Source organism: Protobothrops mucrosquamatus, unplaced genomic scaffold (assembly GCF_001527695.2).
Source record: "Protobothrops mucrosquamatus isolate PMUCROS unplaced genomic scaffold, P.Mucros_1.0 scaffold_128, whole genome shotgun sequence".
Lineage (NCBI taxonomy): Eukaryota > Metazoa > Chordata > Lepidosauria > Squamata > Viperidae > Protobothrops > Protobothrops mucrosquamatus.
Genome location: NW_015386204.1, coordinates 426884 through 444137, shown reverse-complemented (window position 1 = coordinate 444137; position 17254 = coordinate 426884). Strand labels below are relative to the sequence as shown.

Genomic DNA, 17254 nt, shown 5'->3' with positions numbered 1-17254 from the left:
AGGCTAGTACAATTGTCTCTGTAATACAGGCACCGGAGAAGCATGTGCTCTGTTTTTATGTGCAGAGTCATAGCGGCCTTGTCTCTCCAGATAGGACAGCTGAGGGAGGGCACATCATCATACCAAAGAAAAGGCCTTCCAGTGAATAGGTACTTTGAGATTAGTTATGTCATAAGGGAAGCAGAATAGATACAGGATTTGTTAACAATAACGTTTGGGAACCTGGTTAGAACCCATTGGTGCTCTGTGTTTGCTACTTGCTGTTTAATGCGTGCTTTGGCCTGATTATTTGGTGAGTGGACAGAAGCCCAAGGGTGAGACTTTAATTGTCACTGCCATTTTCCATGTGGACTGAAAGTCATCCCTCAAGTTAATGGGGCAAGGCCGAGAGGAACAGAGTGAGTCAGTAGTTGAGTACAGTCACATACATTCTGGCCTCCTCCTCCTCCTTTTTCCCCCACAACAACAATTCTGTGAGGTGAGTTGGGCTGAGAGAGAATGACTGGTCCAAAGTCATCCAGCTGACTTATTGGCTTGGCTTCAAATAATTTGATTGTTGCTGGTACATAGTGATATATAGCATAAAGTAGAAATATTACTTTTGTAATGTAGAAAGTTTATTTTACTGTTGCTGACATTCAGTTTTATGAATTCAGTTTTAATCTACATTGAACTTTGACTATATATGTAATAGTTAGCTCTTAGACTATTAATGAATGGATGGGAAACAAGAGGCTTCAGCTGAACCTTGGCAAGACTGAATGACTTGGGGTTTTGGGGCCCTCTTCTTCTAGGACTTAACCATCTCTGATGCTGGATGGGGTTGCACTACCCCAAAAAGATCCTGTGCACCATCTGAGGGTCCTCCTGGATGTATGACTTATGACTGTTGGTCAATGAGCACGCAGCATTGGGGCCAAGAAGGCCTTTTCATAAAAATAATAAAAAATATCATTACTTTTATATTTGGCTTTTTGTTTATTTTTTTCTTTTATATTAATTAAAAAGAAATAACATTTTTTAAAAGGAAGACCTTTTCACATCTTTGTATTTTCACCAGTTGCTCCCATTCCTATGATTTTACAATTGTTTCATAAAATCAGTTAGGGCTTTTGCTTAGTTATTTTGGCAGTTTTGAATAAAGGTTCCTCTAGGGATGTGGGGGGGAGGAGTTTGTGAGCTGTATATATCTCTGGGTCTCAGGTCACTTACCTATGAATTAGGTAAGTGACCTGAGACCCAGAGGTGTATACAGCATACATTAGGTAATAACCTAATGACAACCCTTGTATTCTGAATAATTTGAACTTCTAAATTCTAAATTCCTAATTTTTTTGAGGAATCCCATCATGTCACATCCCAGGACTCCCGTGTAAAATTTCCAGAATATAGATATTCATAGCCAAGTTCTCACAGTCTAGAAAGGGCTGAATATTTTAAAAGAAAATTGAGTATCTCAGGGCTTTTTTTGTCATAGAACACCCAAAACGGAGTTCCGGCACCTTTTTTGGATGGAACCTTGTAGGGTAGGCAAGGCGGGTTGTATAACGTGTGTGAGTTCCGGCACCTTTTTTTTTTTTTTTTTTTTTTACAAAAAAAGCAATGAGTACTCTAGGCTACTATGATCAGTTTGTTCTCTGGTGGTAGTGTTAGATCAAAAGGTTGCTCCAGATTATGCTTCTTTTCTACAAAAGTTGAATAATGTTTTCATAGGGGGAATATTGGAACCATTTGTCTTAATAGATTCCAGCTTCAGTTATTGGCCCAGTTCAATTTCATTACTGAATCCAGAGCTTCAGCATTTCTATAGCTTCACTTGATTCTGATAACAGTTAAAAGAGAATTAGAAATCCTCATTGTATGCTTGATACTTAATTCCTTAATTCCAAATGTTTATATGACTTTTTTCTAGCAGATTTATATAGATATTATAAGGGATGGAGGGAGGATGCAACATCAAAGTAATTTAAGAATCGAGAGAGCCACAGAAGTTTCTCTATACTACCTTTTGCAACTGAACTTCTAAGGAACGTTTAGGCCAGACATGTCAAACTCGCGATGTCATGTGACGGCGCGGACGTATCGGAGCTTTTTCCCCATTGCCGGCAATGGGGTGGGCGCGGTTTCCTCGTGACGTGTCTGGCCCGTGGGCCGGCAGTTTGACACCTCTGGTTTAGGCAAATTGAGTCTGCAGGGTGAAGCTGTATTGCCCAACCCAGAAAGCAGATTAGTTAAGATTCCATGACCATTGATATCAAAATCTACTAAAAGATACAGATAAATAATCAGGGTTTTCATTTGGCTTTCTCTTTCAAATCTGGGGTCCAAAAGGATTATCAAAAAGATTTATCATTCAATTCCTTAGTCTAAGCCTGATTTAATCAGTTCTAAATATCTTCACTAGGAGCAACTATACCACTGCTTGGCAAAAATGAGATATTTGAGAATTGGGCAATAGTTTATGCAGTTTTTGTTTCAGCGAGATGGAATGCGGTCACAGTTATTGCTTCAAAGAAGCCTTGTTCTTTCCTCTTTTAATATGGCACTAATAAAGTCTTGGAGCTGTCCAATCAATACCCAGCAAAGGGAGCACACAAGTGATTTAGCATAGTTCTGTAAGTATTTTATCTGTCTTATAGCAGAAATAATCAAAATAAAACCAGATCACTGGACACTCCATTGAAACTGTAGAATATTAATGTCTAGATTGAAGGATATATAATTCCTTTTACTGCATAAATACTTAACCAACTTGTCACATCAAACCTTTGAGTGTTTCAAAATATTTCTCACATAATTTAGATGTAATAACTTTTTCACTGTTAAAACATTATTTTGATTGGCTTCATGAGGATGCAATGAAGGAATCGTAGTTGAGTCTTTTTCCTATTTTTGCAATGACAGACTAATCAGTATTTTTTTATATTTATGTCCCATGTTTTGCTTAAGAGTGATTTGAATTCAGAATTATACTTTGGAGTAGTTGTTCTCTTGAATCTACTGCTAGCCATTCATGCAAGAGTTGTTGTTGTTGTTATTATTATTATTATTATTATTATTATTATTAGATTTTTATCCTGTCTATATGTTTAGTAAACTTAAGGTGGCTGACATATCTAATATTCCAGCCTCCTATTTCTTCCAGAAAAATATTTTCCCCTGTCAGTTTTCAAGCCTAGGGGAGGTCTAGAACTCAGATTCTTCTGTTTTCTATGCCAGTACCTTTGCTACTACACCCCATTCCCCCCACACAGACAAAAAAACCCACATAGAAATAAATATTACCCGAAGTGTTCACATAAGTTCTTTGGGCAATTAGAAAATAAGAGATATTCTAATTATTTTTCTTGGGAGAATTAATAGGCAGTTCTAAAGTGGAAGTAATTACTTCATACAAAATAAATTTTAAAAACTTAAGCTGCCGGTCGCTTTCTGGAATAATCATGGTAGAAACAGCAAAGCCTCTGGCTTGCAAGTGTTGTCAGCAATTTGGTTAAAGGTTGCCAAAAGTCCAAAACAAAGAAAACAATAGTAGAAATGATTTTAGCCAATTCCAGAGATCCTGCCATAAAAAGTGGGGAGGAGGAGAGAAAGAAGTTTGAAATAAATAGGGATTACTTTAGCATTAAATACATGCTAAAAATGAAAAATCCATGACATTATCAGGATTGCACCAACAGCTCTGAGAGTCATTTTCCTGGTTTACTCATACCCGTGACTGTTCATAAGCCAAATTATCCAGGTGCTTGCTTTTGGGATATGTTTCCCAAGGACTAAATACTAAAACTTTTTCTTGGTGTCTCTTGAGGGAAACATTAGCATGAGTTGAATGATCTGGTTGGATAAATGGATACTTTATTCAAAGAAACCATGACATAGTAAGCTATTACACAGCCATAGTGAATCTTTCTAATCTAATCTCTTCCAGAACATTCTGTTTGCAATACATTTAGATCTAAATCTCAAAAACTAAAACCAAAGATCAAGACTCTTTTTTATGCATAAAAAGCCAGATTAATAAAAAAAGGTATCTGATCTTTGGACATAAGTATCTAGGACTGTTCCCTCTTGAGTCATTCCCTATTCTTTTCTTTCTCCAGAACTATATGATAAATCAGGGAACAGGCTATAAAGAGTACTTGAAAGATGACATGTTGGCAGAACTTTTCATCTCAACATTCCATGTAAGATCGGGTTTGGGAGGAGCTTCATTCATTTGACAAAGAAATTCACAGGGCATTCTAGACTTCACTATTAGCACCATAAAGGCTATGTGAACAAAACACATTAGAAAGAGATGGGTGGAACAATAACATTTTCACTTCACAGCATGATTCTTGAATGGTACAAATGTTATAAATTCACTAAGGCTTCAGGCTCCCCCTTTCTGTACCCAATACTCCAACATTATAACCAAATCTTACTTTAGTGATTCTTTAAGAAAGAACTATATATGTGCTATAAAATCCATACATCATCTTCCAGTAGAATGTTTTAAAATATGAAGTACAGATTATTAAGAGAGCCAGTTTGGTGTAGTGGTTAAGGCATCATACAAGAAACCAGGAGACTGTGAGTTCTAGTCCCGCCTTAGGTACAAAGTCAGCTGGGGGATCTTAGGCCACTCACTTTCTCTCAGTTCTAGGAAGAAAACAATGGCAAACCACTTTGTAAAGCTTTGCCAATAAAATTTCACAGAGTTGCCCAATTAGGAATTGCATATAATTGAACAGAAGGGGAAAAAAAGACAGAGTGTAAAATGTCTCTTGTAAGTCCTTTGAGACAATTCCAGATAATTTATATTTGAACTAATTTTACATGCTGTATAATCAACTTTTTTTCTGTAACAGTTCAAAGCAATTGTTTTGAAGTATCTGATTATGGGAAGATAAAGTATGAAGGAAATATATTGCTTTAAAAAAAGATCTGCATTTGGAATTAGCATAAATTATTGTATCAAAAGTATTGTTTTATTTTTGCTTGAACACTTGTTAATATTCAGGAAGAAAGACTGACTGTGGAAATGTCCTTTTCTTTGTTTACAGACATTGTCCAAATGTTTTATCTATTGTGTTCCGTAATTGAACTTCCTCTTATTTCCATTTATTTTTGAAAAGAGTAAATTAAATCAAAATTATTTGGTGCAGAAATGTTGTCTAAGATTTCCTTTTAATTTTTCCCCCAGTGGTCTCTTTGCTGGCAACATCACAGAAATGCATTATTTGGAAGATGGTACTAGCACAATTGTCACACGTAATTACACGGTAAGCTTTGTGAATTCCTGTGGTTGGAAGTCAATGTATCATATTTCATAAATAAAGGGAAAGAATGGGAACCATGAAAATAAAGTGGGTAGCCTACACTTGGTTTTAGATCTTGACTGCTGTAGTTTATTCACCCTTTTGTTCAATATGGACATCTGTGGAAGGAAATGCTCCAATAGAACCTTGATATCGGGGCTTTAAATTGATATAAGATTTGTGCACTTGTTGCTCTTTGAAAATGTGCCTGTTAGAGGTTTCATACAAGTTGAAAGCATCTACTGTTGCAAATATGCAGCATGAGAGCCAAATTTTGAGATATGGAGGCTCTAAAAAAAAAAAAGATTATAAAGACTTCCTGGATTTCTTCAGTACAGAAGCTAGAAAGCCCGTTTTTTTCTTTTTCATTTTCATAGGATCAGACCCTGAAAATATATTATACATGAGGCTATGGAAGAAGAGTTGATAAAAGGATTCAAGTTTTGCCTGATATTTATTAAAATCTTAAGAAATATCTTCACAAAGCATTTGCATCTTTCCAATAAAAATATAAGACTGTAATGACATGTTATTTTTTCTAGCTGTAAATAAGTTTCTTAATTAAAACTGTACAGGGGATAAACTTAATTATTATACAGTATTTGTCTTTTGATTAATTCAAGCTGAACTGACATTACAACATTAAAATTATATATTTGAGAGAGCTGTTGAAGTCAGTGCTTTTCATAATAACCATGTAGAATACATGAAGTTACAGAACGACTTTTGTCTTATATTGGGACTGTCGATATAACAATTTTGGAATGTGTAACTAAACTGAATATTATAATCAATGGTTTCACTAAAGGTTCTTTCAGAGATTTCCCTGCAGTTTGCTCCAAATTTTAAGGTGAAACAATAAACAACATTCTATGAATGTAACTTGACAAAATGATGGGGAATACACTATTGCAGGGGTCTTCGAACCTGACCCTTTTATGATTTGTGGACTTCAACTCCCAGAATTCCTCAGCTGGCTGAGGAATTCTGGGAGGTGAAGTCCACAAGTCATAAAATGGCCAAGTTTGAAGACTCCTGCACTATTGTTTCTCAGTATTGTGAGGGGGGAAATACAAACTTCATTTTTCCAACACTTTTTTTTTTCTCAGAATGAACATGCAGCTGGCAAAATAAAGCTGCCCCAGACATAATTCAAAATAAATTTTGAGCTGCATTCCCCAGCAATTGGTATTCAGAGCCATAATATATAGTTAATGGGATTAAAAGACTTTCTTCCATGAATTAACACTCAGCTTCTGAGTGAAATTTAAAGTGATATCTGTCACTTTTAATTTCCTTCCTGATTCAGTTTCTGGATATCTATGGGATCTTCTCTCAATAATATCTGTTTGCAGAGAGGATTTACTAGCTACCTCTTCACTTAAGAAAGGCCACACTTTGATTGGAAAGAGAAACTAAAGACATTGATATGGGATGTGCTCTGCAATATATATTAGTTCAATGTCACTTTAACCACTGGTTACCATGAAGCCCACAGAATCTCAGGGTGGGCATGATGGAACATAAATGTTTTGAAATATATCCTGATATAAGGTTGGGAGTAGATGAGGGCTAATAAGCAAAGACTGAATCCTGTCAAGGAGGAGATTTTGTGAGTAGGGGATTTCTGAATTGGGGAATTAGCAGTTTATCTGTTCTAAAATGGGAAAGCATTCTCACAGAAAGAACTAGAACAGAGTTTCAGAGTGTTTCTACAGTCAACGTTGTCACATGAGGCTCAAGTATACTCTTTGCCTGGGAATACATATTGCCAACTTCCGCTGGAAACAAACAATGCCATTTTTAGGATTGTAGTATTCCAGCTTAAGCACAATAATAGCATGTTTAGATTATACTATACACTCTATGTGAAGCTACTAACGTGCTTGGTTTGGAAGCTAATGCAGTGGCTGAATGGAGTACCTGGCCTTGGCCATTCTACACTTTTGCACTAGCTGCCAGTTAGTAACTGAGCCCAATTCAAGATCATATACAGTTTTACAATTGGTTACTGAGCCCAGTTCAAGATCACATACAATTCTAAACTTGAGCTAAGAGTATCTATCAGATCACTATAACCATAATAGGCCTGTAATGCCACCAGGAGGGGAGTGTGTAGTGGAGTGCCCCAGGGCTCTGTTCTGGGCCCAGTGCTTCATCAATTATTTGGATGAGGGGATAGATGGAGAACTCATCAAATCTGCAGACGACACCAAGCTGGCAGGAATAGCCAATACTACAGAAGATAGGCTTAAGATACAGAAGGATCTTGCCAGACTTGAACACTGGCCACTATCTAACAAAATGAAATTCAGTGGTGAAAAAAGTAAGGTTCTATAGTCAGCTGATTCCATCGCTGACTATAGGGGGCGAAACTTTGGCCCCCTCAGATCGGGTCCGCAACTTGGGTGTTCTCCTGGATTCGCGGTTGACATTGGATGACCAGTTGTCGGCCGTGACCAGGGGAGCGTTTTATCAGGTTCGCCTGATCCGCCAGTTGCGGCCGTTTCTGGACCGGGACGCCTTACGCACGGTNCGGTAGCCTTCCGGGTGCGCTTCAAGGTGTTGACTATTATCTTTAAAGCGCTCCATGGCATCGGACCTGGTTACCTTCGAGACCGCCTCCTGCCACAGACTACCCCCCACCGACCTGTACGCTCTCACAGAGTGGGTCTCCTCAGGGTGCCGTCAGCCAGACAGTGCCGGCTGGCGACCCCAAGGGGGAGGGCCTTCTCCGTGGGAGCCCCCACCCTCTGGAACGAACTGCCCCCAGAGATCAGGGTGATCCCTGATCTCCCTTCCTTCCGCCGCGCCCTCAAGACGTGGTTGTTCCAGCTAGCGGGACTGGCCTAAGGGATTTTAAAGGGGTTTTAATTACTTTTAATTTGACATATTTAAATATTTCGTTTTAATCAAATTTTTAATTAGGTATAATTTGTATAACATGTTAGTATTTTATCCAATTGTCAGCCGCCCTGAGTCCGCAAGGAGAAGGGCGGGATATAAATGTAAATAATAAATAAATAAATAAATAAATAGGCAAGAAAAACCAAATGCACAGGTATAGTATAGGAGGTACCTTGCTCAATGAGCCAGCAGTGTGCTGCAGCTGCCAAAAAAGCCAACACAATGCTACGCTGCATTAACAGAGGGATAGAATCAAGATCATGTGAAGTGTTAATACCACTTTACAATGCCACACTTGGAATATTGCATCCAGTTTTGGTCACCATGATGTAAACAAGATGTTGAGACTCTAGAAAGGGTACAGACAAGAGCAAGAAAGATGATTAGGAGACTGGAGGCTAAAACATACAAGGAACAGTTGCTGGAATTGCATATGTCAAGTTTAATTAAGAGAAGGATGAGGGGGGACATGATAGCAGTGTTCCAATATCTCAGGGGTTGCCATAAAGAAGAGGGAGTTAGGCTATTCTCCAAAGCACCTGAAGGCAAGACAAGAAACAATGAATGGAAACTAACCAACAAGAGAAGCAACCTAGAACTAAGGAGAAATGTTCTGACAGTTAGAACAATTAACCAGTGGAACAACCTTCCTCCAGAAGCTGTGAATGCTCCAACACTGGAAGTTTTTAAGAAAAGATTGGACAGCCATTTGTCTGAAATGGTATAGGGTTTCCTGACTGAGCAGGGGATTGGACTAGATGACCTCCAAGTTCCTTTCCACCATTAACAACAACAACAACAACAACAATAATAATTTGTTGTGTTTTAATGACAGTTCCCGAAAGCTATTTGGGGATTGTTTGTTTGTGAATATTAAATATCTCTAAAGTGGAGTGTAAGGTCTGGAATGCTGTTTCCTGATATTTGGGCAGCATCTGCTATCCAAGGGTTTCCCAACTTTCACGACTTTAAGATGGGAGGACTTCAATTCCCAGAATTCCCCAGCCAACCATTTTGGGAAACCCTGTGGTATTCTGTCTTTTAGAGGCTTATTGAATTTTACCTCTTTATCCAGCCTTCCCAAAAATCATGTTGAAAGAGTGGGGCTTTCTTTTTCCTTCCTTTTTTCACTCAATGCTTTTAATGAGTATGTTTTGTTGAATATTATTCTTATTTGTTGTTCCATATTGCTTTATTACACCTGATATTTCTGCTGTTACTATAAAGACATAAACATAGATACACACAATTTCTTTTATGTGACATTATTTTTTTATTAAGCTGATACCAGAACAGATTATAAAGGCAACTCAGTAAACATTCAAAACAACCAATTTTATTTTATTCATGTAGCTATGCCCTGCATATAGTCTATAACACATATCATTTTTTACATGGCTTCATCTAAAATGAAGTTGTTGGGCTAAGCTAATATTTTCTTTACATGGTGATCAAATTTGCCAAAAATTTATACTCCTGAACTATTAAAACTCGACTGTGATCTTTTCATGATTACTTTCTCTAACCAAATCAAGGTGGTCTTTAGAAGGCTGCTGTCTGAGACTATGTAATTGAAAACCATGCCCTGATACTGAAAGGTTAATTAATGCAGCTTAGATGTGAATGAACCAAGAAATAGAGATTGGTGATATGACTGTTATATGCTGAAATATGAGGGATAGCTTTCTTTGCATTAATAAGATAACCTTTCACAAAGGGGATGGGGGGAGAGTTTCTTTTTTTAAGATGGCATTCAAAGGCGCTAGAAATGCGGCTTGTGACACAAACATTATTTTATAACCAGATCCATAACCAGGGAGAAGGTATTACATTTCATTAGCAATAGCATTAACTTGAATTCCAGGCAAATTTGCAACTTAAATATTGACTATGTATGTTCCGTGATGGTTCTTTTGGTAAGCATCTGGATTTCTTAAAAAGAAATACCATAACCTGCAAAGTGAAACAGGAGTGGCCTTCTGAAAATAGAATTCCTTTTCATTCCTCTTCTTAATAGCAAGCTGCTTCCAAGTCAGAATAGTATGATAAAATATTCTTCCTTTTTCCTCTCCCTTCTAATTTCTCATGATCAATTTCTTTGTGAAGCTGTAAAATAGGAACTGGTTCTATTACATTGTACAGTAGTATGCTTAATTATGTCTTATAGATCTGCATAATTTAAAATTTATATCTACAGTGAGCGCCTAAAGGTGAATGACAGTGTAATTTGCTCTGGTGTTTAATTTTACAAACTGTTCCCATCATGGTTTTCCAATAATAATATAATAAAAAAGAGCAGGCGTGTCCGGGAGAATTGCTTTAAATACTTGTTTGATCATTGTCTTTTGTTGAATGAGGTAGAGCATAGATATTGCCTTGAGTTCGTATAAATCTGGCATTAAATCCTGAAAAATTTCATGCTTTGTTTCGAACTAGGTAGAAAGATGCTTTCAGCGTGATTATTTCCTCCGTCATTGGAATTCAGGACAGATCTTAATAATAATAATAATAATAATAATAATAATAATAATAATAATAATAACAACAACAACAACAACAACAACAACAACAATAATAATAATAATAGAACAAAATATATCATACATCTGTAATAAGATTATACATGGAATATTGGAATTGATCCTTTTTTCTCTTGTCTCATTAGAATCACTGCTTCTATCATGGCCATGTACAAGAATATTCTGAATCTGCAGTAAGTTTGAGTACGTGCTCTGGACTCAGGTAAGACAAAGTATTTGAGATTATGGACATAAGATGTAATCACAAGTGCTGCCAATCAATTTTAAAGCCTTAGTCTAGATCTTGTAGGACATAGAAGCTCTTTAGTGAAATTGGGATGAAGGTATTGCCAGTACTTAGATGGATGCCCACCTTTAAAGACTAGAATATTTCTATAGCACTAATATCTCGGAATGTCTTGTTCTCTTCCCTCCTGGTACCCTTCTGTGACTTTGGAATAACCACAGAGTTTACTTGATCATCATAAACTTTTGTGGTATACTTTTATCCAGAGCTTTTTTTGAAAAAAAAAAAAATGTCATACAACCCGCCTTGCCTTACCCTACAAGGTTCCATCCCCAAAAGGTGCCGGAACTCCATTCTGGCTGTTCTATGACAAAAAAAGCCCTGCTTTTGGTTCTTTCATCTGTTTTGTCCATTAGTTGCATTTCTCTATACCCCTCTAATCTCTTTGAAACTATAAATATTTCCTTTTTTTTATTCTCTGTTACAGGAATTGTCTTTTTTCTCTGCATTATTCAAAGGTTTTTGAGAGAAGTTCAAGTATGCTGGTATTGAATTATACATGAGCATCAACTACAATACCAATATAAATTATGAATATTAAGAATGTTGAAATATAAACATGAGCTGAATGGGGCACCAAAGCAACAATATTCATATGTCAAATGTTGTGATGCAAAAACACCAGTATGTCATTGACATGATATCATTGTGTGTGTGTGTTGTTATATTGACACCATCATGGTTTTCTATGGATGCTATTGTTTGGTTGCTACCATTTAGCACAGGGGTCTTCAAACTTGGCCCTTTTATGACTTGTGGACCAGCTCCCAGAATTCCTTAGCCAGTGTGCCTGGGCTGAGGAATTCTGGAAGTTGAAGTCCCCAAGTCATAAAAGGACCACGTTTGAAGACCCCTGATTTAGCAGATGCTGGGAACAAACAATCTGAGCACTGACACTTGTCTAAAAAAAAAAATTATTTGAGTTTATCCCCCAAAGAGAAGCTAGGAATGAACTTTGTATTGCTTAGTAATCAGCCTATTTCCTGAGAAATTCAAATGTCAACACATAGATGTAACTATTCACATACCATAGTATCTAAAATGTTTACTAATCTAGGCAAACTTGTTTCTTTGAAAAACTGAATAAAATTAAGCAGATTTAATAACACAGCGAAAAGTCACAAATCTGTTGGGAAATCTTTAATAGGTGTTTTTTATATTCTGGACCCAGTTCATAAATCTATTACTTTATATAACCAGCAAATGGGAACACTGGAGTTTGCTCACTAAGTCATTCTGAATTTATCATGCTGTAATTTACTGTAAGTTTGCATTGTGGCTATCTTTAGAAAAGCAAGGTTGGAATTAAGCATCATTGTTCTTCATTTGCTTCAGGCTGAATGTTTTTAGTGTCATTGTAATATTGCCAAGTGATACATAACCAATTAAGGAGCTAGCTCAATAGATCTAACATTTTCTGAAGCAGATATTTCTAGATTTTTCTTTCAGTTTGTTTAGTCTTCATCTCAAAAAGCAACATTTGGTGATTGGTATGCTGTACCTATTCTGCTCTCTATCGTGTCTATTTGAATCCAAATCAGGACAGCTGAGATATCTATGTGAGCTATGTCAAACAGAATCATCTGTTGTTTTAATTTAATAAACCTAATTCACAGCTTGGTAGCACCATTTGATCATAATCTTTAGTCTTACAGTATTAGAATCAGAGCTAGTTAATAAAAACTAGCAAGCAATGCAATTCATTTTCTAGTACTTAACAACTTATTGCATGGTCTTTCTTACTATAATTTAGGCCAAAAAGGAATTTTTATTTTGTTTTCCTACATTCAGAAGTACTCATAACACTATGTGTCATTATAATTGGAATTTCTTTTGATGTTGACATGTAGTTTAATATTAGCAAACTTGAACTTCTCAAACACATTTCAGTAATATGGGGGAGAAAATACATCTTGCTATAAACAAAGAACAAAAGGAAGAGATATTTACAGAGGCTTCAAAGAGTCTAGTGATAGTGCAGAGAAATAAGAAATGTTGCTGTGGGCCACAAAGTTAAGAGGGCTAGAGATCAAAGATCAATTAATTATAAAAGTGTTTGTGCCATTAAAAATAAGGATGCAGACCTTTACAAAAGGAAAATTAGTCTTTAGTGTCATCTGAATGGGTTACCTTTGTAGTACTTGAGGATTATGTTTTTACATTCAAATACAATATGGGTTTATATATCAATTAGAGAGAATCCTGTCTGACTTCAAATATTCAATATCTATTTTGGAAATGTATATGAGTGTGATAAATAAAGCCAACTAAGGGCACTAATCATGATACCTATAAATTACATCCAGTCATGAAGGAATAACACTCCTTACACTAGCTGTTGAAACACAAAGCTGAAGAAGAATATAATGCTAGGCAGAATTTATGGGCCACTGTGAGGATACTGTATGCTGAACTGAATGGGTCCTTGGCTTGATTCAGCACAGTTCTTATGTTATGCTAGATGCTGTGAAAGATTTCTGTAGAAACACATAGTGAAGAAACAAACATGTAAGAGCAAGATTGAGGAGGAAATGTTTTTTTAATGCCATTGTAATTCTAACATCCATATAAATGGCAGCTTAATTAATATGTATTCTGATGGCCTTAAATTCATTTCCATTAACTAATTAGAAAGTCTTGCATAATAGGAATGTTACATTTTTAAAAATGAGGGGATAATCACTATATGGTTGAGTTGTCTTGTTGAGGAAGTGGGACCAAGGTTAGTAAAGTAATTGGCTACATAAATCTGCAGCAGGTTACTTGTCCTCTGTCGCTGTGTGAAACAAAGAAATAAATTGTATGTCTCAGCTGGTGACCTAAAGATCCCTTTTATTTGATTACAGCTTGCCTGAGCCTATATGACATTTCATTGACATTTTCTAAATTAAGGAGTTCATGGGTGTCTTTGCGGTGGGCAAAGGGGGAAAGACAAATCACAAAAGGTGAATAACTATGATATTGCACAAATTTATATACATATTTCAGACAGCGAGATGGAAGTACATAATGGTGGCATTTGTATGATGTCATCATACAAACTGTCATTTGGGAGTTATTTCACTTTATTGTGGGCACTGTTATTTTTTCCAGACTGCAGATTTTTTTCTATTTTTTCTTTTTCCTTGATCTTGTGCACATAAGCCTTCCTCAACTTGAAGTTGAAATCCAACGTAGCAGGAGGACTTCATGTTGAGAAAGATTCTCAATTACCATTTCATTTTGTGTAGTTTCCTATTCTTAGGTTGTAAAAACAATTTTAAATCACAACACACTAGCTTTTGAAAGCTTATTAAATTAAGGAAAGTATGTTCAAGTTCAAATTCACAATTGCAGTTATTCATTTACTGTGAACACATACATCACCCCATGATGGAATGATGATGATGATAATGATAATAATAATAATAATAATAATAATAATAATAATAATAATAATAATAATAATAATAATAATAATAATAATAATAATAATAATAATAATAATAATAATAATAATAATAATAAAAAAGTTGGAAAGGATCTTGGAGGTCATCTAGTCCAACCTCTTCCTCAGGCAGGAAATTGTATATCATTTCAGACAAATGGCTGTCCAGTCTCTTCTTAAAAACTTCCAGTGTTGGAGCATTCACAGCTTCTGGACGCAAGTTGTTCCACTGATTAATTGTTCTAACTGTCAGAACATTTCTCCTTAGTTCTAGGTTGCTTCTCTCGTTGGTTAGTTTCCATCCGTTGCTTCTTGTCCTGCCATTCAGCTGCTTTGGAGAATAGCTTGACCCCCTCTTCTTTGTGACAGCCTCTGAGATATTGGAACACTGCTATCATGTCACCCCCTCATCCTTCTCTTCATTAGACTAGACATACCCAATTCCAGCAACCGTTTCTTATATGTTTTAGCCTCCAGTCCCCTAATCATCTTTGTTGCTCTTCTCTGTACTCTTTCTAGAGTCTCAACATCTTTTTTATATCGTGGTGACCAAAACTAGATGCAGTATTCCAAGTGTGGCCTTACCAAGGCATTGTAAAGTGGTATTAATACTTCATGTGATCTTGATTCTATCCCTCTGTTAATGCAGCCTAGCACTGTGTTGGCTTTTTTGGCAGCTGCAGGACACTGCTGGCTCATATTTAAATGATTGACCACTAGGACTCCAAGATCCCTCTCACAGTTGCTACTATCGAGCAAGGTACCACCTATACTGTACCTGTGCATTTGGGGTTTTTTTGCCTAAATGTAGAACCTGACTTTTTTCACCATTGAATTTCATTTTGTTAGATAGTGCCCAAGTCTGTCAAGATCCTTCTGTATCTTAAGCCTACCTTCTGGAGTGTTGGCTATTCCTGCCAGCTTGGTGTCATCTGCAAATTTGATGAGTTCCCCTTCTATCCTCTCATCCAAATCATTGATGAAGATGTTGAAGAGCACTGGGCCCAGAACAGAGCCCTGGGGCACCCCACTACACACTTCCCTCCATGTAGATGTGGTTCCATTGAGGACCACATGCTGAGTACGGCCGGTCAGCCAGCTACAAATCCATCTGGTGGTGATGCTTCTAACTCACATTTTTCTATCTTATCAAGTAGTAGGTTGTGGTCTACTTTATCAAATGCCTTACTGAAGGCCAAGTAAATTATATCCACAGCATTCTTCTGGTCCACTAATTTTGTCACCTGGTCAAAGAATGCAATAAGATTTGTCTGGCATGATCTGTTTTTGACAAACCCATGTTGGCTTTTGGTAATGACTTTGTTTCCCTCTAGGTGTTTGCTGATTCGTTGCTTGATTATCTTTTCCAAGATCTTCCCAGGTATTGAGGTCAGGCTGATAGGTTTGTAGTTTCCTGGATCCATTTTTTTTTCTTTTTTTGAAGATGGGAACTACTTCAGCTCTTTTCTTGTCCTCTGGTAGTTCCCCAGTGCTCCAGGATCTTTGAAAGATATACTTCAGTGATTCTGAGATCACATCTGCCAGTTCCTTCAGAACCTTGGGGTGTAGTCCATCTGGTCCTGGTGATCTGAATTCATCTAGGGTGGACAGGTGCTCACTTACTATTTTCTTGCCTGTCTTAACTTGTGTTTCTAATCTGTTTTTTACAGTACTGTTTTTGATAGGTTGGACTGTTTTTTCCCTTTGTGTAAATATGGATGCAAAAAACGAGTTGAGTAGTTCTGCTTTCTCCCTGTTGCTTGTCACCTTCTTGCCACTTTCTCCCACTAATGGACCAATCATTTCCTTAACTTTTTTCTTGTTTTTTACATGTTGAAAGAAGCTTTTTTTGTTATTTTTTACTTTTGTTGCAAGCCTTAGTTCATTTTAAGCCTTATCTTTCCTCACTTCATCTTTGCAGGCTCCGGCTAGTTGTTGATATTCTGCCTTAGTTATGCGCCCCTCTTTCTACTTTTTATACTTGTCCTTTTTGTCTTTCAATTTATCAGAGAGTTCTTTATGCAGCCATGCTGGTTTCTTTTGAGAGCTGTTATTTTTTTTCTTCATTGGTATTGTGCTAGACTTGGCTTTTCTAATCTCACTTTTCAATATTTTCCAAGCTTCTTGAGTTGTTTTCCCCTTGAGGATTCTCATCCATGGAATCCTTTCCAAGTTCTCTCTAAGTTTGTTGAAATTAGCTCTCTTAAAGTCCAAGACTCTAGTTTGATTGTGTTCTATTGCTTGTGCTTGCATAATGTTGAATTCCAATATTGCATGGTCACTCCCCCCCCCCAAGATTCCTGTGGCTTCAACACCTTCTATCATTTCAACTCTGTTAGTGAGAATTAAGTCCAATATGGCTGATCCCCTAGTTCTGTTCTCTACTTTTTGGGAGACAAAGTTGTCTGCTAGGTTTGTCAGGAATCTGTTTGATCTTCCACTTGATGCAGAGTTTGTCTCCCAGTTGATGTCAGGATAATTAAAGTCCCCCATTACTATTGTGATGTGCTTCCTACATACCTTAGTTAAGTGACTAGCAAAAAGTTCATGTCTCCCTGAGGCCAAGGCCGGCCATGTCTGAGGGACGCGGCATTAGAATGGTGAGGGGGGAGGTTGGGGGGCTAAGAGAGGGTGGTGTGATCAGTACGGTCAGTGGGAGGGGCAGATATGGCGGGAGCAGAGGACCATATCGGGTTTTGGGAGCACGCACACGTTGCTTACAAGCTTGTGGGTGCTCCGGTCCTCAGGACTCTACTCGGTCCCCAGGGATCTTAGACCCTCGGGCCCGGGATCA

The 17254-nt window shown here is 37.1% G+C and overlaps 1 protein-coding gene across 1 annotated transcript in view; it reads left to right on the top strand.

Moving 5' to 3' along the window:
* Positions 1-5185: 5185 nt before the first annotated feature.
* Positions 5186-17254, top strand: part of ADAM12 (ADAM metallopeptidase domain 12) — a gene marked incomplete at its 5' end in the record, with an annotated part of 119288 nt that continues 107219 nt past the window's right edge. Inside the window, 2 exon segments of the mRNA XM_015817484.1 lie at positions 5186-5264; positions 10873-10949. Of these exon segments, the coding sequence (XP_015672970.1) occupies positions 5186-5264; positions 10873-10949 (156 nt within the window).